We start from the raw sequence: 26162 nt of genomic DNA, 5'->3' as shown, positions 1-26162 counted from the left end.
ACGCCCCCAGGGTCCCCCTCTTCCTGGGGTCTCATGCAAGACCCCCGTGATGCCCCCAGCCCCCCCCCGCCCTACCCCTCCTCCTCCCCCTGGGCCTCATGTGGGACCCCAGCACCTGCCCCATTTCAAGGCTCCTGACAGCGCCTTCGAGTAATTACGGTGATTCCTCCGCCAGTGCCCGACGTTGTCCCTTGATTGCTGGCGTGTTTACAGCCTCCAGCAGCTTTTGGAATATTTAATCGAGTTTAATCACTCGGTGGGGGCGCGGAAATGCAGGCCCTTCCTGTGGGGGCGGCCTTTGGGGCCTTTGAGCCGGGGTGTCTGGTGCCTGGGGGAGGGAGGGGGCTGGCCAGGGGGTGCAGGGGCAGGGGGGCGCGGATCCACCCCCACCCCCACCCCTCCCCCCTCAGAGCAGGGCAGCTGGGGGCCCCGCAGGCCTGGGCCCTGCCCGAGCCCGGCCCCAAGCAAGGGCAGAGGAGGGCGTGTGTGGGTCGGGGGGCCTGGCCGCTGCTGATGGACGGGGCAGTGCCGTGTCCAGGCTTCTGCAGCCGCCCCTGACCTGGCCCGCTTAGGCCCGGGATTCCCACTCGTGCACAGTCACACGCGGGTGAGCATGCATGTGTGCACACAGACACACGTGCACACATGCGCACACACACGCAATAGGCCTGCATGGCTGCACGCACAGACACGCAGGCAGGCATGCAGGCAGACCCACAGGCACACGGGTGCACACACTGGAGACACAGACACACGGGGATGCCCTGGGCACTGGGTGTCCCCGGGGACTCCCGACCAGCTGTGGGCGGAGGTGGGGGTGCGGGCAGAGACAATGGGTCTAGGGCGGCTCCTTCTGCCGGACGTTTGGGTTTTTTTTTTTTTTCTTTTTGGGCCACACTCCTGGCTCTGCACTCAGGAATCACTCCTGGCCGTGCTCAGGGAACCATATGGGATGCCGGGATTGAACCCGGGTCGGCCGCGTGCTAGGCAAACGCCCTCCCCGCTGTGCTATCGCTCCAGCCCCATGTTTGGGGTTTAAGTAGGAACCAGACGCAGTAAGACCGCGCGTGTGAGTCGGAGCAACACCGGGTAATGGAAGCAGCCCCGCGCGTCCTGACTGCACCGGGAGCGGGCGGCGGGCGGGGCCGACTCTGGCGCGTCCCCGGGAGGTAGGAGGTGAGACGTGGGGGGTCTGGTTGGAGGGGTGGCCGCTGGCCGGACTCCCGGGCCCGCGTGGCCGGGCTGCCCCAGGACCCTGCACACGGGGCAAAGGCCCTTCCGGAGGCTTCGCCGCCTCCTCCCCAGCCCTCCAGCCACACCGCGGGGACTCGGCCTCCACCCGCCACACGGCTCTCCCGTTGGGTGGACCAGCGGCTCCAGCTCGCCTGGACACCCTCGGTGTCACCCCGGGGTGGAGGCGGAGTCTGCCGGAAGTGCGGGCCTGGGGCTCCCAGGGGGCATCAGGAGTCCCACGTGGGGAGACCCAGGGCGGGTCCCTCCGCGGCGTCCGCGACCATCTTCCGTCCCTACACGTGCCTGACCCCCTTCCCAGAGCTGAGATGGCCCTGCTCAGGGCCCAGTGGCCGCCGGGTCGTGGGGGTCTCACACCGTCCCCCCGTCCCCGCCCCACATCCCCGGCCAGGCCCCACCCAGCTGCTCCCGCCTCACACTCTTCACTTCAGTGCTCTGTATGTCCCGTGTTCGCCTCTGAGTGCCAGTGCCCAGGCCAGACGGAGCCGGGGCCCCTGTTCCCTGAAGATGGGGAGGACTGACAGGCTGTCCTCCCCGTCGAGCCCCGGGCGCGGGGTGAGGCGGGGCCAGTGCTCAGTGTCCCTCCGAAAGTCTCTCCCGGGCCCTGCATGGACGTGAGGCTTCTCTGAAGCCACAAGGGGTCCCGGCAGACACGGGGGCCGCCTGAGCTGGGACTGTACAGCTGAGCTGTCCGGGCGGGTCCCAGACAGGCCTCTGCCCACCCAGCCCAGCAGGGGCCGAAGAGCCCCCCTGTAGCCTCCTGCGGGCCCCTGGGCAGCTGACCCGGCAGGCTGCGGGCAGGGAGCACTGGACAAGGGCCACTCTGCCGTCACACGCCTCGTCACCAGGAGAACCGAACAGAGAGCTCGGGCCGCTGGGGGCCGGGCGGGGCCTGGCAGCACTCGCCCCTGGATGGCCCCGGGGCCAGCTGTGGTCAGGCCAGAGCCCATCCCAGGGCCAGGAATCACCCCCCCACCACCACCACCACCAATTTCCTGCTAAGAGTTTCAGCGGTACCGAATTCAGTCCAGTTCTCCCCGCCGCTGAGTTCCGATCTCACACTCAGCGCCCGGAAGGCCCTTAAACACCCTGCCGGCTCCGCTGCCCCCCGCCCGACCCTCGGGCAGGCGCGACGCCTGTGGCCTAGAGCCGGGAGGAGACCCCCGAGTCTTGGCAGGCTCAGCTTCCCACGGTCCTTCTCCCTCGAGCTTCCGTCCTCACACAGGGAAATTCAGGTTTGGAGAAACTGGGCACCTCTCAGGGGGGCCGAGCCAGGGCCCAGGGAACTAAGGCCAGTGTTTCGGGCCCAGCGTCCACACTGCAGGGTTGGATCCCAGGAAGCTGGACCACCCCGGCTGCCCGGCGTGCTGCTGGCACCACCCTGGCCCCGCACCGTCTCGCGGCCCTCTCTCGCACGCTCCCGTGAGGCGCAGCCTTCCTGGGCACTGCGGGGCGGCCCTCCCAGCTGGCCAGGGGCAAGTCTTCGTGCAGACCTGCCAGGCTGTACCCGAGGGCCTGCCTTGCCAAGGAGCACAGCTCAGGTCTGGATTTGGAGGAGCGGATGGGCCTGGCCAACCTCCCCCCGGTCGTGTCCAAATACATCGTGTGCTTGATTTGCCACACGGTTTAACAGAAAAGTAACTTTATCTGGTTTTTTCCTAATTAAAGGAAGTAATGTTGCAATCAATAATCCGTCCTGCTCTCCCATGGAAAATGAATGTCTGTCTATTGTTTTTAAATCACCCAGTGAGCATTGCCACAGAAATGTAAAATGGTGCTATTTCATTTTAATCTATTTAATTTTCCATTCTTGGATTACATAATGGGGTTAAAACATTGAATAGAATTAATAGGATGAGTATTTAATTAAGCAATAATGAGTTTCTAAATGGATGCTCAAGGAAAGTGGCTTTATAGTTTATGCAAGAATCAGATAATGGCCTTAACAATGAATACAATAATTGTGTTGAATGTTTTCTTATATTTAAAGTTTTTTTCCTCCGAACTCCTTCAGGAGTAGACTTAGACATAATCTGGCCCCTTGATTAGACTCACTGTTGCTTCCAGGGTAAATCCAGAAACCTTCCCGCAGGTGAGGGCCACGGACCCGCCCTGGGTGGTGACGGGGAACAAGCCCCCCCCTGCACCCCAGCCACGAATCCACCAGTTCACAGTGTCTGGGGCATCCGTGTCAGCGCGACTTAGTGCCCATCTGACGCCTCTCTTCCCCACACCCCCCTGGCCACGGCCTCTGCGCCCGCCCTGCCGGATGTCAGGGGTGCTCTCTTCTCTTCGCCGGCTGAGTGCTCCTCTCAAGAGGAGCACCTTGCACTGTTCAAAGGGCCCGAGACCACCCACGAGCCTGACTCGTCCCTGGGAATCCGTCCCTGAGGCCTCGCCCCTCCCTGGGCAGGCACCGGCCCCTCCCATCCCTTCCCAGGCTGAAAGATCGTCAGTCGTTGTGCTGCTTCTCACCCAGCACCTGGTGTGTTTCTGTAACTGTACGTGTGTGTGTCTGTTTCATTTGTCAGTGTCTCCCTGGGACCTAGTACTGTGGAATGTCTGGCACAAGCACTCCCTGCGGAGGGCTGCGGAGGGCTGGCGGGGTCTGCGTGGAGGGGTGGGTGGATGGATGGAGTGAGGAAATTTTTCGTAGGTGAATGGATGATGCATGGATGGATGGGTGTGTGTGTGTGTGGGTGGGTGGGTGGGTGCATGAGTGGGTAGATGGGTATATGGATGGGTGGGTGGGTGCTGGGGAGAGGAGGAAGCTGGGTGGGTGAGCGGATGGAGTTAGAGGGAGGATGGTGGATGGATTGCGGGTAGAAGGGCGAGAGGGAGGGAGGAGTCGGAGTTGCGTGGGTGATAAACAAAAGCAACTGTGGGCACGTTACTGTCCCGAGGAACATTTCAGCCTCACAGGGCCCACTCGGGAGTTCCTAGAGCAAGGCCACTGCCTCATCCCCCTGGGATCAAACTGCTCGCGCGGATGGGCCGTCCCCCCAGCTGTGCCCCGTGTGTCCCCCAGCTGTGCCCCGTGTGTCCCCCAGCTGCACCCATGTGTCCCCTTCAGTCCAGGCATGAGAAAGTCTCGTGGGACGCTGCACAGGGGAGTTTGTCTCCCTAGACTCAGAGCATAGATGGACAGAGACATTCACTCAGCCCGACAGACAGACTTCTCTCTACCCATCCACCCAGCCGGCCACTCAGCCAGCCAGGCTCCATCCATCTCTCCAGCCAGCCACTGACCGAGCTGCCAGTCTTGTCTCTCTCTATCCATCTCTCCGTCCATCCGTCCACCCACCTCTCCAGCCCATCAGCTTCCTTCCACTCACTCATCCATCCAGCCAGTAACTCTCTACCCACTTCTCTACCCATCTCTCCGTCTCTCCAGCCGGCCCACCATCTATCATTCATCCCTCCCTCCCTCCCTCCCTCCCTCCCTCCAGAAACCGGCTTTTGAAGAAGAAGGAAATTTTAGGGTCAAGGAAAAGGCTCACATTTATCTCCACACCAAAATAAAATGGAAATTCTAGTGTCCGTGAAAATCTTCAGCAACACGAAGGGCCAGCAGGCTCAGACGGTCGCCCCTGGGAGCTGCAGCATTTGCCTCTGGAATGTCCCTGAAACCCAGTGGCATGGGGGTCAGTCCTGCCCACCTTGTCGGAACGTTCAAGAGAGCCAGCGTGACCGATGCCCACCTAGCCACACCCCTGTCTGTACTTCAGGTTCCTCATCTACTCACAAACATCTCCGCGTCTCTCTGCACGCATGGCCCTGCCTGGGGGCAGCGGACCCCCGCCTCCCCAGCCCAGCCTCTGTCCTTGGACACGGACGGTGCCACACTGCCCGCCTTGGTGGGGCTCCCGCCGGGCAGTGCTCAGCCAGGCTGGCCCGCCCCCCGCCCCGCCCAGCCTCACCCCAGCCTGAGGCCCACGCAGGACCCAGGAGCGCGTGCACCGGCCGTGAGCCAAGGCGTGTGGTCAGCAGGGACCGAAATCCAGCCGTCCAGTCCTGGGCCATCCCCAGGGGTGTGGCACGGGACAGAGGGCTGGGGAACTGCGATGCCCGAACCCAGGCGTCCAGGTCTGCCCCTCTCTCCCGGCTGTGGCCACTGCAGAGGAGGGGGCCAGGGGGCAGAGGGCTGGGAACGGGAGTGGCTGCGGTGCCGGAACCCAGGTGTCCAGGCTGTGGCCACTGCAGAGGAGGGGGCGGGGGGCTGGAAGCACAGCCATGGGGGCCTTTCCTGGAGCCGTGCAGGGCGACCCCGGCCCCCCTCACCCCTGCTCCTGCGGGAGGGAAGCAGGTGTGGGGTGCGAGGTTGTGAGACGAGCAAGCCTGGTGCCAGCCCACCCCCCGCCGTCAGGAGGGGGGCTGATGATTAATGATGTACAAGCCAATTAATCAGCCCCTGCTCCTGAAGACTCATTTGTCCGAGACTCCTCGGAGCAGAGGGACCATCCCGCCACCCGCTGTCTCCAGCCTCTCCGGCTCATCGGGATTCCAGGCGCTTCTTCTTCCTGTCAGCTTGCCGGGATTACTTGTTTGTAAACTGTTTGCAGACAGATTACTGCTCACCTGCAGGGTGTCCGCGGTAAACGCCGAACAAAGCTTCCTGCGCCCCGCCCAGAGTGAGAACAGCCCCGTCTCTCCCGGAAAGCCGATTTTTCACTTATTGATTTATTTTCACCACGCCCACCGGCAACAGGCGTTTGAGATGTTTCACAATTAGCACCCGTGGGTCCGACAAGCCTCCCAACAGTGATTTATCCGCTTCCTTGGAGGGGATTTTTCACACCGCGCCCGTGCGGCCAGGGCTGGGGAGGATGGGGCCTTGGTAAAGGTGGCACCCCCGGGCCTGGGCTCGGACCCCGCTGCTCCCGAGCACGTGCCTGGGGTCGGGGAGGCCGAGCGGGCACGCGTGCCAGCAGGAAGGCGGAAGGGCTGCTCGTGTGCACAGCTCCCTCCAGCAACCCGACGGGGCACAGGCTCGGGCAACCAGCCCCCGCGGGGGCACCTGGGACCTGGGTTCCATCCGCCCCCCTGCGCCCCACCCTGTCACGCGGGCTCGGTTCTGCGCAAACCCCGGAGCACGGGGAGGGGCGTCGGTTCCTGGGCACTCGGGTGCCGGCCCCGGGCAGGGTCCGGGCAGTTCCTGCACTGCTGAGGCCCGTCTCTTGGCAGTTCCAGGCCACCGTGGAGGAAGGGGCCGTGGGCGTGATCGTCAACCTGACGGTGGAGGACAAGGACGACCCCAGCACGGGCGCCTGGAGGGCCGCCTACACCATCATCAACGGGAACCCGGGCCAGAGCTTCGAGGTGCACACGAACCCACACACCAACGAGGGCATGCTCTCCGTGGTGAAGGTAGGCCGAGAGCCCCACGCCGGGGCCAGGCGCCCACTGCCCACGCCGGGCCCGAGGCCGCCTCCTCGCAGAGCGGGAACCGCCCCTCAGCCCTGCCCCTGTGCCCCCCACCCCGCCCCAATAACCCCGAGCTGGGGTGGGCTCACGGCCGGCCTCTCTCGGGCGAGGCCCTGGTTCCCGTCCCCCCCACCCCCCGCGCGGCCGGGTGAGGACCCTGTTTTCTAACAAACTATGTCAGAGATTCTGGATGCATCTGGCAGTGAATTTTGGAAGCGAGCTGGAGAAGTCAAAGGCTCCTCCCACCCGGGGCCAGCCAGGGCCACCGAGACTGACAGGCAGTGCGAGGCGACAGAGAGCCAGCAGGGGGCGCCTGGTGCCTTTCTCCTCGTGGACACAAGGGCTGCCAGAGTTCCGGGCATCACATCTCCCTACCACTCAGAGGAAGGCAGTCAGGGGAGGGGGAGCCTGATCTGGTGCCCCCCCCAGCCAGTCCCCCATGACGCTTGTTAGCCAGTTGGCAGATGGCCCCCTCCTCAGCCTTAGAGAGTGGACGGCCCTAGTCGGGCAGTGAGGGTGGGTGAGGGGGCACGGCAGGATTTCTGTCCTGCTCCCAAACAGGCACCGTGGGGTGGGGCCCGAACTGGTCTCGCAGAGGGGCGTCTGCGTCCCAGCAGGGCCACACAGCGGCTTGGGACATCCAGAGTGAACCTGTCTGCTCTGGCCCCCTGCCTCTCCTTCCTGCCCAGGCCTCTCCCTCCTCCCTCTGCAGGGACCCTGCCCAGGCGTCTCTCTCCTCCCCCTACAGGGACCATGCCCAGGCCTCTCCCTCCTCCCTCTGCAGGGACCAAGCCCAGGCCTCTCCCTCCTCCCCCTGCAGAGACCATGCCCAGGCCTCTCCCTCCTCCCCCTGCAGAGACCATGCCCAGGCCTCTCCCTCCTCCCCCTGCAGGGACTATGCCCAGGCCTCTCCCTCCTCCCCCTGCAGAGACCAAGCCCAGGCCTCTCCCTCCCTCCCCCTGCAGGGACCAAGCCCAGGCCTCTCCCTCCTCCCCCTGCAGGGACTATGCCCAGGCCTCTCCCTCCTCCCCCTGCAGAGACCATGCCCAGGCCTCTCACTCCTCCCCCTGCAGGCAGCCCAGGCCTCTCCCTCCTCCCCCTGCAGGCAGCCCAGGCCTCTCCCTCCTCCCCCTGCAGGGACTATGCCCAGGCCTCTCCCTCCTCCCCCTGCATGGACCATGCCCAGGCCTCTCCCTCCTCCCCCTGCAGGGACCATGCCCAGGCCTCTCCCTCCTCCCCCTGCGGCAGCTTTCCCAGCCAGAGGCCGTAGGGCCGAGGCCGTGCCCTCCCTCCCTGACACTCGATAAAGTATTAATGGAAATGCCGCCTGCCTCAGAAGCGTTTCCAATTTCCTGCCGCAGCCGGACACATCAGTAAGGGCCGCGCCCCGGACAGCAGGGCCAGGGCCCGGGCGGGCAGTGTGCAGAGACCGCGTCCCCAGCCGGGGGCAGGGGCGGGCAGGAGCCCCGCAGCCGGGACCATCAGGGCAGGGGTGCGGGGGGCTGAGCGCCGAGTCCGCCGTGACCCTCACCCCCGCGCCGAGGTGGTCCCGGCCAGGGCGCCTGTGTCCAGCGTCCCGCGGCCGGGCGCGCTGACCGCCGCGTCTCTGCCGCAGCCGCTGGACTACGAGATCTCGGCCTTCCACACGCTGCTCATCAAGGTGGAGAACGAGGACCCGCTGGTGCCCGACGTGGCCTACGGGCCCAGCTCCACGGCCACCGTGCACATCACCGTGCTGGACGTCAACGAGGGCCCCGTCTTCTACCCGGACCCCATGACGGTCACGCGGCGCGAGGACGTCTCGGTGGGCAGCGTCCTGCTCACGGTCAACGCCACGGACCCCGACTCCCTGCAGCACCAGACCATCAGGTGGGCGGCCTGCGGGAGGGGGCCGCGGGGGCGGGGCGGGGCGGGGCGGGGCGAGAGGGGGCGGGGCTCCGCTGGATGGGATGGGGCGGGGCGAGGGACGGGGCTCCACGGGGGCGGGGCTCTGCTGGCCGGGATGGGGCAGGGCGAGGGACGGGGCTCCGCTGAACTGGATGGGGCGGGGCTGGGGGCGGGGCTATAGGGGCGGGGCTATAGGGGGCGGGGCTCCGCTGGCCGGGGAGGGGCGGGGCGAGGGGCGGGGCTCCGCTGAACTGGATGGGGCGTGGCTGGGGCGGGGCTCCGCGGGGCGGGGCTCCGCGGGGCGGGGCTCCGCCCAGGGCCCAGGGGCTGTGATGACAGTGGCAGAGGGTCGCGCAGGGAGGACCCTGGACTAGCCCGGGCTGGGCAGGCGGAGGGTCCACGCAGACGGCCGGTGCGGAGGGGACACTAGCAGCCCCGGCCTGGCTTTCAGTGCCCACTCGCGGTCCATCGCGGCGCAGTGCCCGCGGCCGGTGGCACCGGGCTGGCTGTGCGAGCGCCCCAGCGGCCCCCGCACCATCGTCCCGCAGCAGGCCGACCCCAAGGAGTATTTGGGGGCTGCATGGTTTGGGGAGGCCAGGGAGGAAGGGAAGGGAAAGACCCCCCTACCCGGGGTGCCCGGCCACGGCCGCGCGGCCAGCTGCTCTGTCGCCGCGGAGGGGGGACAGTGGCTCCCCAGGAAGGTGGGGGTGCTGGGGGTCTGCAGAGCCGCGCCCACCAGGCGTGGGCCCAGGCTTCATCCCTGGGTCTGTCTGTGCTGGAGAGAAGGGTCCCCGCGGGCGCCCTGTCCCCACGTCCAGCTGGCCCGCATGCCCCGGCCCGTGCTCAGTCCCCAGGGCACGGCAGCAAACGTCCGTGGGCACGGGCACATCTGCCCACATTGTGCCTTTCTCTTGCAAAAGCAAGAGAAGCCCACGGCAGCTGGCCACAGGCTGACCCGGGTCCCTCCCGGGTCACGCTGTCCTGATCTGGCTCGCGGGGTCATCTCCGCCCCGCCCCCTCCCAGCGAGAACCTGCGTGGGCAGCTTCGTCTGCAGACTGGCCTGGGGGTGCCCAGTCCGGGGCGGGTGAGCCTTGGCGAGACATGAGAGGCCGTTAAGGCTGACGCGGGACCCTCCGCCCACCCCGCCCGGGCCTGGCTTCGAACCCTCCCGTCCAGCACCCCGAGACCAAGGTCAAGTGTGCAGGCACCTGTGCCGTCTCGGGCCCCAGCAGGGAGGTCCCGGGTTAGAGGCCCCCTCACTGGCAGGCCGGGTCCTCCCACTGGGTCACAGCCCCCTGCGTCACCGCTTCTGCCCACATGAAACGCCTCAGCTGGTGACTTGTGGTTTCTCCGTGTTAATAATTCAGAGAGACCGTGGAGGGAGCCTTCGATGAGGCGGGTAAAGAGGAAGGTTGCAGCGATAGTGCTGGGGGGGGGGGGCACGTGGGAGAGAAGGAAAGGAAAATAGGGGAGAGGGGAAGGAAGCGCCCCATAAGGCCCCCAGAACCCCGCCAGGGGTGACACTGAGCAGGAAGCCGCCGGGAACCCTGAATGCTGCGGATACAGGCAAGATATAACTAAACAGAAGATGATTCTTAAAACTCCACGACCCTCCCGCTGAGGAGTCCCCTTGCCCCCGCCCTGCCCCCCTCCCCCCGTGGGGGCGGCCGAGAGCCCAGCCCGAAGCCGGAGGCTCTTCTCTCCTCACCCCTGCCGGGCGTGTGTGCGGGACGCCCTCGTCCTTGTTGTGAATATTTAGATCGCTTCCAATCTCTGGCAGTTATTTTTGCCAAGGTCGGTGGCCGTGCTTGCGGCTGAGTTGTTTAACGCATCATTAGTCTTCCGCAGTGCTGGGAAGGCACTTGGCCCGGGCCCGCCGTGGCCGATGCCTGTTGCCGCGGAAAGAGCGGGTTGGTTTGCTCAGACTCCACCTGCCCCGTGACCCAGAGCTGACGCTCACGGGCACTGAACCCTCGTCTCAGGAACGCCGGAAGCACGTGAGCTCCCAGCCCCTCAGCCTGGGCTTGTAGCGACTTAGCACAGAGAGACTCAGCACTGAGGGGGCCAGCACCTCGGGATCCGGTGACCGTGGGTGGCGTGGGCAGCAAGGTGGCCTGGCAGAAATCCTTCCTTTGTGCGGTCAGGGCCCCCCTCCCCAGCAGGGTCGGCCCAGGCCCCGTTCCCGTGTGGAACCTTTTACAGACACAGCAGATAGACCAGCTGGGAAGAGGGGACGAGGGGACCCTGCAAGTGGCCGGTGCTCCGTAGCTGGGAGGCTAGGGCAGGGCAGGCTGGATGCGAGAGGGAGTCGGGGTGGCTCCGGGCAGCGGGGCGTGGCGCTCTGGGTGGGAGAGAGAGGAGGCTCCCGGCCACGCCCTCCCCATCACGCCCCAGGCAGCCTGGTCTGGGGTATGTAAGTCACGGCAGGTCCCGCCTCTTCTCTCTGCAAGTGGCCCCCGGTCTGCCCCGCTTTGGGGACCTACTTCAAGGCCCCCTTCCCTTGCCTTGGGACTCTTCCCGGGCTGGTTTTTAAGGCCCCTGGAGGCCCAGGCCTGTTGGGCCAGAACGCAGCACACAGCGACTGTCCCAGCCCCCAAAGATTTGTTTGTGACTGTTTCCAGGTGTCACTGGGGTTCGTCGGGCCCCTTCGCCTTCGCCTTGTCTGCCTGACACTCCAGGGCGTTGGCTCGAAGGAAGTCGCAACAGCAGGGTGGGGACGGAGGGCCACGGCCCCGGCTTCCCTAGCTCACGGTCCTGCATCTCCTAAGTTCTCCGAGGCCAAACCTGTTCCCCTGGTCGGGTGGGCGCTGTGTCGGCGTCAGCGCGGGCCCACGGGGGCTCAGAACACAGCTGGCTTAACGGTTACGGGAACTGGAGAGGGGAGGAGGGTCTCAGGTGCCTTTTAGAAACAAAAAATAATAATTTCCAGACCAGATTTAAGAATTTAATATGGGCCGACTCCCGCCTCTTAAATGTTAATCAGACGATAAAGGCCAAATAATAACATTTCTACCTGGGGAAATTACGAGAAGAGCTTCCATCTACTAAAATATATTATTAGCAGTTCATCTTAATTAAATGTGGTTCCTGACCTGAGTAATAGGATTTGGGGTGAGGTCAATTCTGGGTGTTTTTTTTTTCTTTTAATGAGATTTTTTTTTTCCTTGAGTCAACAAACCCGAGCTTCAGATGTAAATGAGTGGTTCACTGGGGCGCCTTTGTAATTTTTAATTAAAGCAATGTCCTTCCATTGGAGGGTTATGGCGGCGCTAGGATTTATCGCCAACTCTGCTATCCGCTGTTTAATTATTTATGCAAATATATTAGCGGAGCCGGCTCCGTTTCCGCGGTCAGAGTTTTCTGTTATGAAGATGCCAGTGGAGAAACGCAGCCTAATAAATTAAACAACAGAATTTTGAAAGATTGAACATCTTCCGTGGCCAAAATTAGGCTCCTGGCTCAGCCGCGCTCGGGCCCGAGAGGTTGTCAATATTAACCTCAATTAGAGGTGCCGGCTGCCCGCGGCTGGCCGGTGGGAAGCGGCTGGACGGTTGTTTCAGGAGCCAGCCCCCTCTCCCACATCCGTCCGCATGCGTTGCTGTGAATTAGCCACGGGCCAGACTTTCCTTAGGGAAAACGCGGTTTCAGCTGGGTTCTGGGAACGTGGAGAGGAGAATCGTCCTCGTCAGCCCAAGGACTGGATCCCCAGGCCCGTACAGGACACACGGACAGGTGTGGAGAGGAATCTCGGCCCGCTGTTTCCTAAGCTGTTGAATCTGGTTAGATTGTGGCTTTTCTTTTTTCCCTGTTTCGCCTTGGTAAAAGCATCTGGGATAGACACGTGTCTCCCAAGTGGCGGGGTGGGGGGAGGGGGGCATTGATTGGGAAAACCTGACGTTTGGGGCCGCGAGTCTCGAGCTCACACGTGTTCCCAGCGGGGCTTGGAGCACGGGTCTGACCACCCTCACCTGCCCCTGCCCTGTGGCCCGCCGCCGCGTGAACCGCCGAGCATAGGAACCTCGCAGGAAAGTGGGTCTCCGCAGAGCCGCCTGAGCGCCTGGGGGGTCGGCCACGCTCCGCCTCACAGACATTCCACAAGCTCCGACAGCCCCGGCCCTTCAGGACGCAGCCGCTCAACAGGGGGCCGGAGAGATAGCACAGTGGGTAGTGCACTCGCCTGCATACGGCCACCGCAGTTTCACCCCTGAGTTCCCATAGCACTGCCAGGAGTGGGCCTGAGAACCGCAGGTTGTAGCCCCCAAATAAAATAAAACGAGCTATCAGGGGGCTGGGACTGGGGCTCAGAGGCTGAGGCCGACACCCCAACATGCATATACACATGTATACGCGAATCACGGAGCTGCAACCCCCGTCTGGGTGTGGAGGGAGTGGGTGGAGGAAAAAACAAACAAACAAATTGGCACATAAGCCCGGGTGCTCAGGGGGGTGCAAAGGGAGAGGAGGTGGGGAGAAGGCAGAGCAGGCTGCGGGCTGAGTCCCGGGGCAGCACTTTCGTGCCTCCGTGCAAAGCCGGGGGGAGGGGGGTGTTGCCAGGGCCTGACCAGCATGTGGCGGGGGAGGGAGAGGGAAATCACTGCTCCTCCTGACCCGGGACACTCCCCCTTGGTCACCCGCGGCCACGTGAAGGGATGAAAGAAGAGGCCCCTCCCCCGCTCCCCAGAGCCCAGGCAGTCGCCCCAGGGTGCCCCGTGCTGGGCTGTGACTCCCCTGGAAAGTGGGGCCGTCAGTGCCGGAGACCCCAGTGGGACTCCGAATGTGAGGGGGCCGCAGGCTGAGCTCAGCGCTGATGGACACACGGACAGGACAGACCTGTCAAGGCTTCATTCACACGCCGAGAAACAGACGAGGACTCAGCTCGCGGGCCTGAGACCAGAACCTCCACAGCCCTGGGAGAGGTCTCCAGGCCTCTGCCCCCTGCCCGCGTGCCCGGGGCCGCCAGGGCACTCTCACGCCCTGAGCAGGACACCGGGGCAGAGACGCGAAACAGGGTCAACACCGTGTTACACTGAGTCGAACCATCCTGTTGCCTGTGCCAGGGGTCTGGGCGCTTGCACCCGAGCCGTGGGGTCCGGCACGTCTCCTCACCAGGCTGTAGGCTCCCGACCCTGAGCGTCCTGGCCACGGGCCTCTCAGGGCAGGTGGCCCCGAGCTTTGTCTTTCTCCCATGGGTGCTCCTTCCTCTGCCCCGTTCCTGTGGGAGCAGGAGTCAGCAAAGTGTATTCGTGACACCACACGTGAAACACAGGGTCGCAGTGTCATGGCTCACGTCTGCCTTTGTAATGCTGAGGCCCCCGTCCACCCACCGGCCTGCCATGTGCCAATAAAACTTTACTCGCATGCGCAGGCGGAGGGCCGAGTTTGCCCTGGGGCAGCATCTGCTGACTGCTGTGGCAGGGTCAAGTGCGTGTGTGTGTGTGTGTGTGTGTGTGCGTGCGTGTGCGCAGGGCAGTTTCACCTTTCTGAGGTGCTGCCCCGGGGACTGTCGGCTGTCCCTGGAGCACCAGCCCCCCTGCCGTTGTCCCCCGCAGCCCCAGGCGCCCCCATCTGCTGCTGTCGGAGGATGTGCGCGTTGACTTGGGTTTGGGTCCCAGCCAGCGATGCTCGGGGTCACTCCTGGCTCTGCACTCAGGAATCACTCCTGGTGGTGCTCGAGGGACCACGGTAGGTGCCGGCCGGGGGTCGAACCCAGGTGAGCTACATGCAGGGCGAGTGCCCTCCCGACCCTGTGGGAGGCCTGGACACGGACTCCTGAGCCCATGCTCCCCTGTCCCACCGTCAGCACGGTCTGAGGGTCTGTCCGCGTTCCTGCCCCCGAGAGCACACCCAGGGGCTTTGTCACAGCCACTCAGCGCCGCTGAGACAGAACCGTGGCCCAGCCCCGAGGGTCCCCTCTCTGCCCTTTGGGCCTGGGGGTCTGGCTCCGCCCGGCGACACCCACGTCGCTGTGTCTTTAAGAGCCACTGCCCTTGGTTGGCTCAGCAGCGAGTGGGCAAACGCCAGCCTCCGAGCTCCAGAGCTGCGCTGGGGACCCTCCTTGGGGCCCAGAGAGGAGCCAGGGGGGCGGGACCAGCCTCCTGGGGGCAGAAAGGGCCTGCGGGAGTGACCAGGAGGACGGCGGCGATCCCAGAGAGAACAGCCGGGGGACGAATGTCCAACTCACTGCCGGGGTGGTTCCGGAGCGGAGCCAGGCGTGGGGGAGGGACCCAGCCCCTTTCCTGTTTCGGACCTGAGCGGGCGTCCCGCCTCTCCTCTCAGTGATGAAAATGCTTCTCAGTGAGCAATATTTGCTCACGGTAGAGAAAAATTAATGAACACTGAAGAGAATAGAGAAGCAAATTAAAAATCGCCTTTAATCCCACCGCCCAGCTCTGGCCACCGTTATAGCCCACTCTGCTAATCCCGCAGGCGAGGGGCAGGGGGACGCATCTGCTTCATTCCGTGTAATTAAACGGCCGCGGGACGCACTCTCGGCTGCCGGGGGAGCTGAGCTGTGTTTATTTAAGAGCTACTAATTTTTGATTAACAAGGATGAGTGTAACACTAAAGAGGAATCTAATCACACCTCCTCCCCTCTCGACAAAACACCCCCTCCCCCCGGCCCCCCAAGGAAACGTGGAGCCGGGCCAGGAAGGGCGCCCTGAGCTGGGGAGGGCGCCCTGAGCTGGGGAGCTCTCGGGGCATTCTTCACGTCACTGTCCAGACGGCCAGTGAGGGACCGGCAGAGACGCGTCCCCAGCGGCAGCTGGGCTGGGCCGTGGCTCACTTTGGCCTCACACAGACCGGGCGGTCACCGCCGGGCGGGTGCGGCTGTGCCAAGGACCGGGGGCGCGGGGAGGGCACGGGCCGACCCCGTTAGCTCCTGAATGACATCTGTGTGTCTCGCGTGTCCCCCGTCTTGGGCGGATCCTGTGGGGGGTCCCAGGAGCAGGGCTGGACCTAGGCCAGCAGGACCCCCAGCCAGAGGCTTGGGCAGAACCGAGAGTCTCCAGGGCCCTGCCGGGGGCCCCTGCCCGGCATGACCTGTGCACTGCCCTGTGCTGGGCCCTGGCTGGAACCCCCCTTCCGCCTGCCCGCCCGCGGGCTGGCTCCACAGATGGCGATGGCCGCTGGCCAGCCCGGTGCGGGGTGGACGCTCCCTTGTGCCCGGCTGCTGGGGCTCAGCCCTCCTCCTCCTGCCGGCCCAGCCCGGCCCTGCCCTGCCCTGCCCCGGGAGAGGGGACGTCCGACCTATGCTGGCCTCGCTGGCCACAGGAAGGAGATACAGCTGAGAGTCCCTGGCAGACGGTCAGGGTTCGAGCTTCACACACTGACCCGGCAGCTCTCGGCACGGCGCTTGTTGGTTTGGGGGGTGGGGGTGGGGGTTGGGATTTTTGTCTGTTTGTGTTTGGCCGCACCCAGCAGTGCTTAGGGCTCACTGAGGCGGGCTCGGGGACCCTATGGGGTGCCGGCCACGGAACACGGGTCAGCCGGGTACGAGGCAAACGCCTCCCCGCCCTCCCCACCCCCGCACTGTCCCCAGCCCTCAGGGACAGCCCAGCACACACTGGCCGGTGCTGTTGGCCCTGGAAGCTTCCAGGCTTGCACCCCCCCCCCCCCGAGCCCTGGGGGCCGCGCTCAGCACAGCCTCTGACGTGCGGGTCCGGGGTCTTCACTGGGCTTTCCTGGCCCACCCGAGCACCCGTGGTCCCAGCACAGCCTGCGAGGAGCAGCAGTGCCCACCAGGCTGCCCTGCCCTCCCTGGGAAACGGGGCCTGGCGTCTCCTGCCCGTGCTCTCAGGGTTCGCGCAGCAGAGCCGCAGCAGGCTGCTGGTGCGATGGTTTGGGGCCAGGCCCGGTGGGGCTCAGGGGGTCCCGTGGGTGCTGGGAGTCGAGCCCCAGCCGGCCGCCCGGCCCGAGGAGGCGTCTCTGTGCGGCTCTGCGTGACTGGCCAGGGCAAGGCTGCCCCCCGCTGGCCACTCGCCTCTGCCCGGGCAGTGCCTCCTCCCACAGGCAGCCGGGGCTCTGTGCCACGGCTTCTCCCTCCCGAGAACCGCCCCTGCCTGGGCCCGGGCCCAGCCGTCTGCGGGCAGCGGCATGTGGTCACATGTCCCGGCACTTCCAGAGTCCCCTGGAGTGGGGGGGCTGTCATCCCAGGCTCAGAAGCGGGACCCCCCAAGATGAAGATGCGCCGGGGGGGGGGGGTGCAGCAGCCACGAGAGCCCCGAGCACGTGGCGGAGGGGGGCGGCCCCCACAGCGGCCTGCAGGAGTGTCCGGGATGGGGCAGGGCAGCCACAGTCGGGGGCTCTGGGGAGGGGCTGGCCAGGGCGCTGTGTCAGTTCCTTGGCAACCCCCCCCCTTGTCTGTCCCCACCCGCCCCCCCCCCGGAAGTCAGGACAGCTTCGTGCGGGACTCGGGTGCCGAGCAGAGCCCGGTGACCTTGTCAGAGCCGCGCCCGCCCACTGGCCACCATTGTCCCTCCGAGGTTGACAAATGTTCTGCGGCTCCCGGAAAGCTCTCGCCTGCCCAGAAAAGGGGCCTGCTGGCGGCCGCGATACCGTCTCCCATGTGGCCGGCTTCATCATCGCTCTAGGGAAAGGGCGGAGCTGGGCTGCCGCTCTTTCTCCTTCTTTGCTCTCAGCCTTTCTCTTTAGAGCAGTTTTACCGCCACGGCAGAACCAGGGAAGGTCCAGAAAGTCCCCCCAGTGCACCCCCACCCCCAGCGTCCCCTGCTCTGAGACCCCCCTAGGCGCCTCCCTGCCACATTATCTTACGGCGAAGGGGCCTCTCACCTTTTGTTTCTTATTCCCGGGGGCCACGGGGCTGGTAGGCACCTGGTTCCCTGCAGGGAGAAGGGAAAGCCCCCCGAGAGGGGCCCACTGGGTGCCCGTGTGGGGTCAGCCACCCCAGGGGCGGGTTCAGGAGCTGATCAGGCCACTGCCTGCAGGGGGGACCCCGGGCACCACTGGGCGGGCCACGAAGGGAGGGAGGGAGGAAGAGGGGAGGAAGGAAGGAAGGAAGGAAGGAAGGAAGGAAGGAAGGAAGGAAGGAAGGAAGGAAGGAAGGAAGGAAGGAAGGAAGGAAGGAAGGAAGGAAGGGAGGAAGGGAGGGAGGGAGGGAGGGAGGGAGGGAGGGAGGGAGGGAGGGAGGGAGGGAGGGAGGGAGGGGGTGTCCCTAGGGTGTTCCCAGGACAGTGCTCAGGCAGAGACGAGATTCCTGTCCAGACTCTGCTGGTCAGGGCTGGCCTCGTCCTCGTGGTCACTGCCCACGGCAGGCCCTGGCGAGCCCGCAGCTGCCCCCGCCAGCTTCCGCTCAGCGCCCTCCCGACGCTGCGGCCCCTAAGTCCCGAGCCTGACGGGCCCATGTTTCCGGCCCGTGCTGAGTGGTGACCGCCCGTCACCGAGGGCGCGTGAAGCGTCTTTAAAGGTGGAAGGGAAGAGACCAGACGGTGTGGCCGCCCAGACTGGCCCCGACCCACACTCGCCCACTCCGCCCGGCCCGGCTCTCCGGCTTTTCCTGGGCGGAGGGTTTTGAACAGCTGGACTCGGGAGCCCCTGCCCTGTGCCCAGGCCCAGCCACGCCCGGGGGGCTTTGGGGGCCCGTGTCCCTCCCGGGGGGCTTTGGGGGCCGTGTCCACGCGGGAGCAGAGGCCGGCAGAGAGCGCCTGGCTGGACACTGCCCACGCGGCCCGTGCGTGGCTGCAGCTCTGCACCGTTTCCCCCTGCCGTCTCCTTCCCACCACACGCTGCCCCCGACAGGCCCCACGTCCCCCCTCCACCCTGCCTGAGGGGGACTCTCGGGACACCCCAGACCCACACTCGCTTTCCCGCTGGGGTTTGTGTCCGCTCACGGCACCTCCCCTCCTGCTGTTCCGGGTGTGACACTCGGAAATGCGTCCGCACAGAGCAGCCATACAAAAGGGTGGGTGGTTGGATGGACAGATGGACGATGGATGGTGGACGGTAGGAGATGGAGGCGTGGACAGGGCGGGTAGGAGGTGGATGGATGATGGAGGGCAGCAGATGGAGGCGGGAATGGACCGTGAGACGGGCGGGCAGTAGATGGGCAGGTGGGTGACGGGTGGACGATGGATGGACAGATGGATGGACGATGGATGGGTGGGCAGGTAGATAGGTGGATAGACGGATGGATACTTGAGTGAATGGTTGGACAGGTGGGCGACAGATGGGCAAATGAAAGGATGGACAGACCAGCAACTGGATGGACGGACGGACAGAAGAGCGGGTGGGTGGGTGCATGGCTGGTGGGTGCATGGATGGGTGCAGCTGTGGAGGCACAGAGGGAGGACGGCCGGATGCTGGGCAGGCAGATGGACGGACACACAGACAAAACTGAGCAAACTCAGACTGACAGCGGGAGGCTCGCTCCAGCCCAAGCCCCCCGTGACGGGATGAGCCCAGCCCCGAAGGCCCCCGGAAGCCCCAGACCTGGGCGGGTCCTGAAGGAGCAAGAGGAGCAGAGAGGCAGGAAGCAGCTGCTGCGGAATGAGGCGCCCGGTGACCGGGGGCGCTGGCCGAGTCCCCTCTCTGCATCTTTCCGGCCAGCTTCCAGAATTCCCAAAGGTGACTCACCCGCCTCCGGACCCTGGGGACACGCGGGCCTGACTCCGCGACCTCGCGTCCGGAGGAAGAGCGAGAAGCAGTGACCGACGCTGCCAGCCCAGAGCTGTCATGAAAGAGACGTCCAGGGGCCGGAGCAGAAGCAGCCGGGGGCTGGGACTGGTGGTTCCCAGTAAAGGACAGCCAGGCCCGGCCACCGCGCCCTCCTGCGCCAGTGGGCAGGACCGGGAGGGGCCACTCCGGGCAGCAGCCCCGGGGGCACCCGGAGGACCAAGCCCTGAGGGCATCTGAGCAGAGCTCGGCCCCGAAACAACGAAAGCTCGCGTGGACGAGGGGAACAGAGAGAGGAGGCGGAGAGCGGGGCGGCCACCACGAGGACACAGACCAGAGCTGGACCAGAGGACGGGCAGTGCCGCGGCCAGCTGGGGGGGACGTCCCTGCTCCCGCCCCCTCCCCTAGAACTGCAGGCCTGGGGCTGGAGCAATAGCACAGCGGGGAGGGCGTTTGCTTGCACATGGCCGACCCGGGTTCGATTCCCAGCATCCCATAGGGTCCCCCGAGCACCACCAGGGGTAATCCCTGAGTGCAGAGCCAGGAGTGACCCCTGAGCATAGCTGGGTGTGACCCAAAAAGAAAAAGAACTGCAGATCTGCAGGCCTGCCTCCACCATCTCCCCATCCCCCTCTGGCGCAGGGGCCGGCAGGGGCGGGCGGGGGTGCGGGGAGTGCCAGGGCCTCCGTGACCCGCTGCTCCAGGGTCGCGCCTGGGGCCTGCCCTTGAACCCAGTGATTCCGCGGTGGCACGCTGGTCTCCACACCCCAAGGCCCCGACACAGTCCCGGGAGAGATGGGGCAGGGGTGCGGGGGGACGGGCAGCAGCGTCCGGCCTGCTCCGTCCCACGGGGCAGGCCATGGCTGCAGGGGGCGGGCCACCCAGACTGATGCTCCCCGGAGAAGCCCACCTGGAGGGCTCGGGCTGGCCGCTGCCTCCGCCCCCCTCCCCCCTCGAGGCCAGGGGGTGACCTCGGCCACCGCAGAGCCACGGGCTGGCCGGGTTCTGGAGAGGGGAGATGCTCGCTCTAACGAGGGTTTCCAAACACAAATTTTCCAGGGCCGGAATATCAGGTTGTGCTCGTTTATAAGCCGTCACCCGCGATGAGGCGGGGGTGGGTCTGCTCCCGCTGTCAGGCGCTCCTGCCCCTCAGAGAGCAGACGGGGGCGGGGGGTGGGGAGGGGGGGAGGGGGGAGGGGGCATCATCACGCCCCGGGCTGACAGCGCTCAGACAGAGCCGCGTTGCACTCGATCTGGGCCATAAATCTCCTCCTCATGATCTTGCCGTGAAAATCACCCCCTGCAGCCAGAGCGGCCATCGACCCGGGCTTCCTCCGCCTGTTTCTTTTCCCCGCCGCTAATGACTGCCTTTTCACTGCCCGCACTTACGCGGGATTGCGAAATGCCACACGTCCCGTGTTAAAAATGACCGCGACTCCAGGTCGAAAATGCCCACCGGGAGTAATTGTGTGACTTTCTGCTGGTCTGTGTGTCATGGTCACCTGGCAGAGACTGTCACCACTCACCCGAGCTACATTGCCTCCCGTGCCCTTGGGGGAGACTGAGGCACATCTGCGCAGTCCCTGAGGCCCAGGAAAGGGCAGGAGCAAAGACCAGGCCCTTGATGAGATGGGACACAGTGCCATGGCCCTCGTGAAAACCCAGGGACACTCCACCCATGGCTACGGGTAGTGTGACGGGGAAGGCAGGCACAGAGAACACGCCTGCTCAGTCATTAACCATTCATTCATCATTCATTCATTCTTCGTCTATTCGTCACTTACCGGGCGCTCAATCTCCATTCTCTCTCCATTCTTCATTCACTTATTTTTCATGCATCATTCACTCATCCTCCACCTAGTCATCATTCACTCAACATTCACTCATTCTTCATCATTCACTTATTCTTCACTTGTCATTCACTCATTCCTCACTCACTCGTTCTTCATTCTTGCTTCTTCCGTCTCTCGTTCTCCACGCGGCCGGCCATCACGGCTAGCGACCAGGACCCAGGGCTGAAGCACCGAGTCCCTGCTGGGTCGGCCCATGTCGGGCGGGCGGGCAGGAAGCGGGCGGGTGCCTGTGGCTGTCGTGGCCGTGGGTCAGAAGCAGAAGGCTCGGCCTGGCCTCGGCCCCTTCACCGCCTTGGTCCATCGCCTTGGAAACGGCGGAGAACTCGCCTCTGAGGAGGTTTTCCTCTTCTCGACCAATCCTGTTGAGACTGAGCTCACACACTCCACCCATGAGAACAGGCAGTTCCGAGGGTCTCAGGGCCCCCACGGGGTTGTGCCTCTGTCACCCCAAATGTCTTCACCCCCAAACTCTCACCCCCGTCACCATCACCTCCCCTCGGGCCCGCTGTCATCTCCCTCCTGTCTGGCCTTGCTCTCAGGACATGCCATGACCTGAGCCGAACTCGGGTGGCGTTTCCTGGTGTGGGTGACGTGTCCTGGTGTGGGTGACGTTTCCTGTGTTGGTGACATTTCCTGGCGTGGGTGACATTTCCTGGTGTGGGTGACATTTCCTGTGTCAGTGATGTTTCCTGTGTTGGTGACGTTTCCTGTGTGGGTGACATTTCCTGTGTCAGTGACGTTTCCTGGTGTGGGTGACGTTTCCTGTGTTGGTGACATTTCCTGGTGTGGGTGACGTTTCCTGTGTTGGTGACATTTCCTGGTGTGGGTGATGTTTCCTGGTGTGGGTGACGTTTCCTGTGTCAGTGATGTTTCCTGTGTCGGTGACATTTCCTGTGTCGATGGCATTTCCTGGAGTGGGTGACGTTTCCTGTGTTGGTGACGTTTCCTGGAGTGGGTGATGTTTCCTGTGTCGGTGGCGTTTCCTGGAGTGGGTGATGTTTCCTGTGTCGGTGACATTTCCTGGTGTGGGTGATGTTTCCTGTGTCAGTGGCGTTTCCTGGTGTGGGTGACGTTTCCTGTGTGGGTGACATTTCCTGTGTCAGTGACGTTTCCTGGTGTGGGTGACGTTTCCTGTGTTGGTGACATTTCCTGGTGTGGGTGATGTTTCCTGGTGTGGGTGACGTTTCCTGTGTCAGTGATGTTTCCTGTGTCGGTGACATTTCCTGTGTCGGTGGCATTTCCTGGAGTGGGTGACGTTTCCTGTGTTGGTGACGTTTCCTGGAGTGGGTGATGTTTCCTGTGTCGGTGGTGTTTCCTGGAGTGGGTGATGTTTCCTGTGTCGGTGACATTTCCTGGTGTGGGTGATGTTTCCTGTGTCAGTGGCGTTTCCTGGTGTGGGTGACGTTTCCTGTGTTGGTGACATTTCCTGTGTCGGTGGCGTTTCCTGGAGTGGGTGACGTTTCCTGGGTTGGTGACATTTCCTGTGTCGGTGACATTTCCTGTGTCGGTGGCGTTTCCTGGAGTGGGTGATGTTTCCTGCTCTGGGGTCCGCCCGGGGACTCCTGGTCCCTTAGTAAAGAGACACGTGTGGGAGCTAGTGCCGCAGTGTCTCAATAAGACAGACGTGTTTGTCTTTCTTTCTTTCCCTCGAGTCCATGCGTGTCCAGCCTGTGGCAGTGCCCAGAGACCCCACAGAGGCACCTCCCTACCCCCGACTCTGCCGGCGGCATGTCACCCCCTGCTGCCCCGTTACCCCCGTCACCCCCACGCTGACCCCTCGCCTGACCCACGCCCACCGTGTGTCACGCTCAAGTCTCATACGGAAGAGGGTCTGGGTGTCGCTGAGCCTTAGCTGGCACGTGGGAGTGACCCAGGACGTGGGCTGAGGGGACTGACCGGGACCAGCACTGCACAGCTCAGAGGTCCCGCAGGCAGTGAGCTGCCCCCACCTGCCCTGGCAGGGCCCACGTCTCAGGGGGCTGCAGCGTGGTTAGGAGCCCCCGGCCCCAGCTGCTGGACTGTCCCTGTTCTTCCCACCTGACCCCGCTGGCGGCACAGAGCCCGGGTGAGCCCACCCTCGTGTCACATCCCTTCCCTGGTAAGCAGCAAAGTGCACGTCACGGATAAGCTGCCTGGACCCCTTTTAATAAGGCCTGTGCGGGGCTGGAGCAATAGCACAGCGGGGAGGGCGTTTGCCTTGCACGCGGCTGACCCGGGCTCGATTCCCAACATCCCATATGGTCCCCTGAGCACCGCCAGGAGTGATTCCTGAGTGCAGAGCCAGGAGTAACCCCTGAGCATCGCCAGGTGTGACCCAAAAAGCAAAATAATAATAATAATAATAATAAGGCCCGTGCGCCTCGCAGTTCCTAGGCCGAGGGGCTGACCCGGAAGGCAGCTCTGGGAAGGTCGGGGCGGGCTGGCCACTGGGCGAGAGGGTGACCCTGGGCCGGGAGGGCAAGGGGGGCAGCGGGGTCCACAGCTCTGTCTGAGGAGCCTCCCCAGAGGTCGGGCGCCCGGGGTGAACAGCCCCAAGCCCTGCCCCCGCTGGCCTGACTGTGACCCCATAAAAGCTCGTGCCGCATCAGGGGCGTCCAGAGACACACACCCGGTCCCGAGCCAGAGGCAGCAGACAGAGCAAGGAAGGGGACCAGGAGGGACCGAGCACAGGGAAACCGCCCGGCTTGGTGGGCGGAGGGGCCACCGCCTGGCTGAGCGCACAGGGACCCCGCACGGACGCAGCTTTGAGCTGCCAGCTTGGCCCCGGAAGCGACTCCCCTGGGGCAGGAGCAGAGCCCACCCGCGGGGTTGGGGGAGGGCAGGTAAGGGGCTGGTCATCCCGGGCTAGGCCGAGCCGTCGGGGACAAAGCCCGGTCACTTCGCCTTTCCGCTGTTTCCAATCCCGGGTCCATTCCAGAATGTTCTCTCCCTACTGGGGTTCACACAAAATGTGGGTGTGTTAGGCAGGACCCCAGGGGCGGTGGCTGGAATGCAGTGAGCAAAGTGGACTGAGCCAGTGGGCAGAGTGAACTGGACACCGAGGGTGAATGGACAGAACCCTGTGGAGGAGTGGACGGGGCCCTGTGGAGGGCGGACAGGGCCCCACGTGAGTGGACGGGATCCCGGGCGAGTGAACAGAGCCCTGCAGACAGTGGACAGGACCCACGCGAGTGGACGGGGTCTCATGGTCAGCAGAGCGGACAGGAATCTGTGCTGAGTGGACCCGACCAGTGCGTGGGGTGAACTGGACCCCATGAGCGAGTGGACGGGCTGGTGGCCTGCAGGGGTGATGACCACGTCCAAGCTCTGGCCCCGACCGAAGCCACTCAGGGCCTCTGCCCAGCCCTCCACGTGCCCTGGCCCCGCCTGGCCCCAGTGCCCTCCCTCCGAGGGGCCCCATCCCGGAGGAGGGTGGACACTGTCCTGACTCGGTCTCCCCGTGTCTGCGTGGGAAGTTCCTCGGGGCTGATTTCCTGTCCCCGGGGCTGGACGCTCCTTCCTCCGGGGTCCCAGAGCAGGAAGGGCCATCAGGGGTCCGCGGTGGCCAGGGAGAGCCTGGGGGCCGCTCGGCCTGGCCTGGTCCTGTCTCTGCCTGGGGCCGGGTGGCCTGCTGAGGCCGACCCCGCAGAGCGGCCGGCACTGGCGGGCAGCAAGGCCGCGGTGGTCACGGGGCCTGGGCTGTCCTCATGGGCTCGGCGCCCAGCCGCGTTCCCAGAACCTTCTGGAACTCGTCCTCTTGCAGGTATGCCATGTACAAGGACCCGGCGGGCTGGCTGAACATCAACCCCATCAACGGGACAGTGGACACCACGGCCCTGCTGGACCGCGAGTCCCCGTTCGTGCGTGACAGCGTGTACAAGGCCCTGTTCCTGGCCATCGACAGCGGTGAGCACCCCCGGGGCAGGGACGGGGACGTCCCCGGGCGGGCAGCCGCACCCCGACCACACCTGGCCGAGGCTCTGAGACCCCCGTGTCCACCCCCGGAACGGCAGGCCACCCCGAGACCAGCCAGCTGGGCGTCCACCACGGGACTGACCCCTGCGTCCTGCTGCCCAGCTGACCCCTCAGACAGGCGGGAGGGCAGGAGGGCTCCTGGGTGGGCCTGGAGGGGCACTGACCCGTCCACGAGGCCCGCCCCCGGGAGCTCTCCCCCCTCCGGGGACATCCCTCCAGTGCAGTGGGGAGGGGTCACGAAGACACTCGGCGCTCAGTGCTCGGCCCCCCGCCCCCCTGGCCTGGCCGTGTCCTGTGTAGCTGCAGGGTAGTGGGTACCCCAGAGCTGCCCGGGCCAGGGAGGGCACTGTGTCTGCTGGCTGGCCGCGGCCAGGGCGGTGGGGCTGCGGCCTTCCCTCCTCCTCCCACACCTGCCCCCCCATCAGAAAATGCCCCCAGAGAGAAGAATGGCTCAGGGTCCTCGTGCTCTGGAACATTCTAGAATACCCTCCTCCCTCGGGCCTGTTTGCTGTTGGGGACCTCTGGACAGGGACGGCGCAGAGGGTCAGGGCAGGCTCGAACCCGGTCAGACACGGGGACAGGTCTAGGCTCTTTAGCGAGGGGGACACTGGGTCGTGCCAGGGCCACTCCCTTCTGACCCTGATGTGGTGGCCGCATTGGGGTGGCCGGGGGGAGAGGCGCCCGCCCCGGGGGAGGGCGAGAACCAGCACCCATCTACGCCAGCACCCATCCCCCACTCTGCTGTCAGACACTTAGGGCCTGTGGGTCCTGTCTGTTTGGAGGGAGCGACACCCAGCAGTGCTCGGGGGTTACTCCTGGCTCTGTGCTCAGGGATCACCCCTGGCGGTATTTGAGGGACCCTAGGGAGTGGCGGGGATTGAACCCAGGTGGTCTGTGGGGGGTCGAGCGCCCTCCCCGCTGTCCCGTTGCTCCGCTTCAGTGCTCGGCTCCAGCCGAGGTGCTCTGGTCTGGCCGCGCAGGTGCGGGAAGCCTTCGCCCATGCAGCTGCTTACGTGGCCGGGCGTCCTCTGCAGGGACGGGCGTCGCTGCCCGTCCTGGAACCCGGGGTCTCGGGAGGGCTGCGATGGCGTCTCCGGAGCCCAGGGAGCCTTGTCAGAGACGCCCACAGACTCCGGGTGCTGCTATCTCGGGAAAAAGGACCA

General features: G+C 64.8%; 1 protein-coding gene across 1 annotated transcript in view; it reads left to right on the top strand.

Annotated features, from left to right (window-relative positions):
- The window catches only part of CDH13 (cadherin 13), a 700004-nt gene that overhangs the window by 661179 nt on the left and 12663 nt on the right, over positions 1-26162 (top strand). The window contains exons 9-11 of the mRNA XM_055146163.1: positions 6436-6618; positions 8291-8544; positions 24788-24930. Coding sequence (XP_055002138.1) covers positions 6436-6618; positions 8291-8544; positions 24788-24930 — 580 coding nt within the window. The remainder of the gene's footprint in view (positions 1-6435; positions 6619-8290; positions 8545-24787; positions 24931-26162) is intronic.

Source organism: Sorex araneus, chromosome 8, assembly GCF_027595985.1.
Source record: "Sorex araneus isolate mSorAra2 chromosome 8, mSorAra2.pri, whole genome shotgun sequence".
Lineage (NCBI taxonomy): Eukaryota > Metazoa > Chordata > Mammalia > Eulipotyphla > Soricidae > Sorex > Sorex araneus.
The sequence above is the reverse complement of the archived record's forward strand: the minus strand, read 5'-3'. Positions and strand labels throughout refer to the sequence as shown.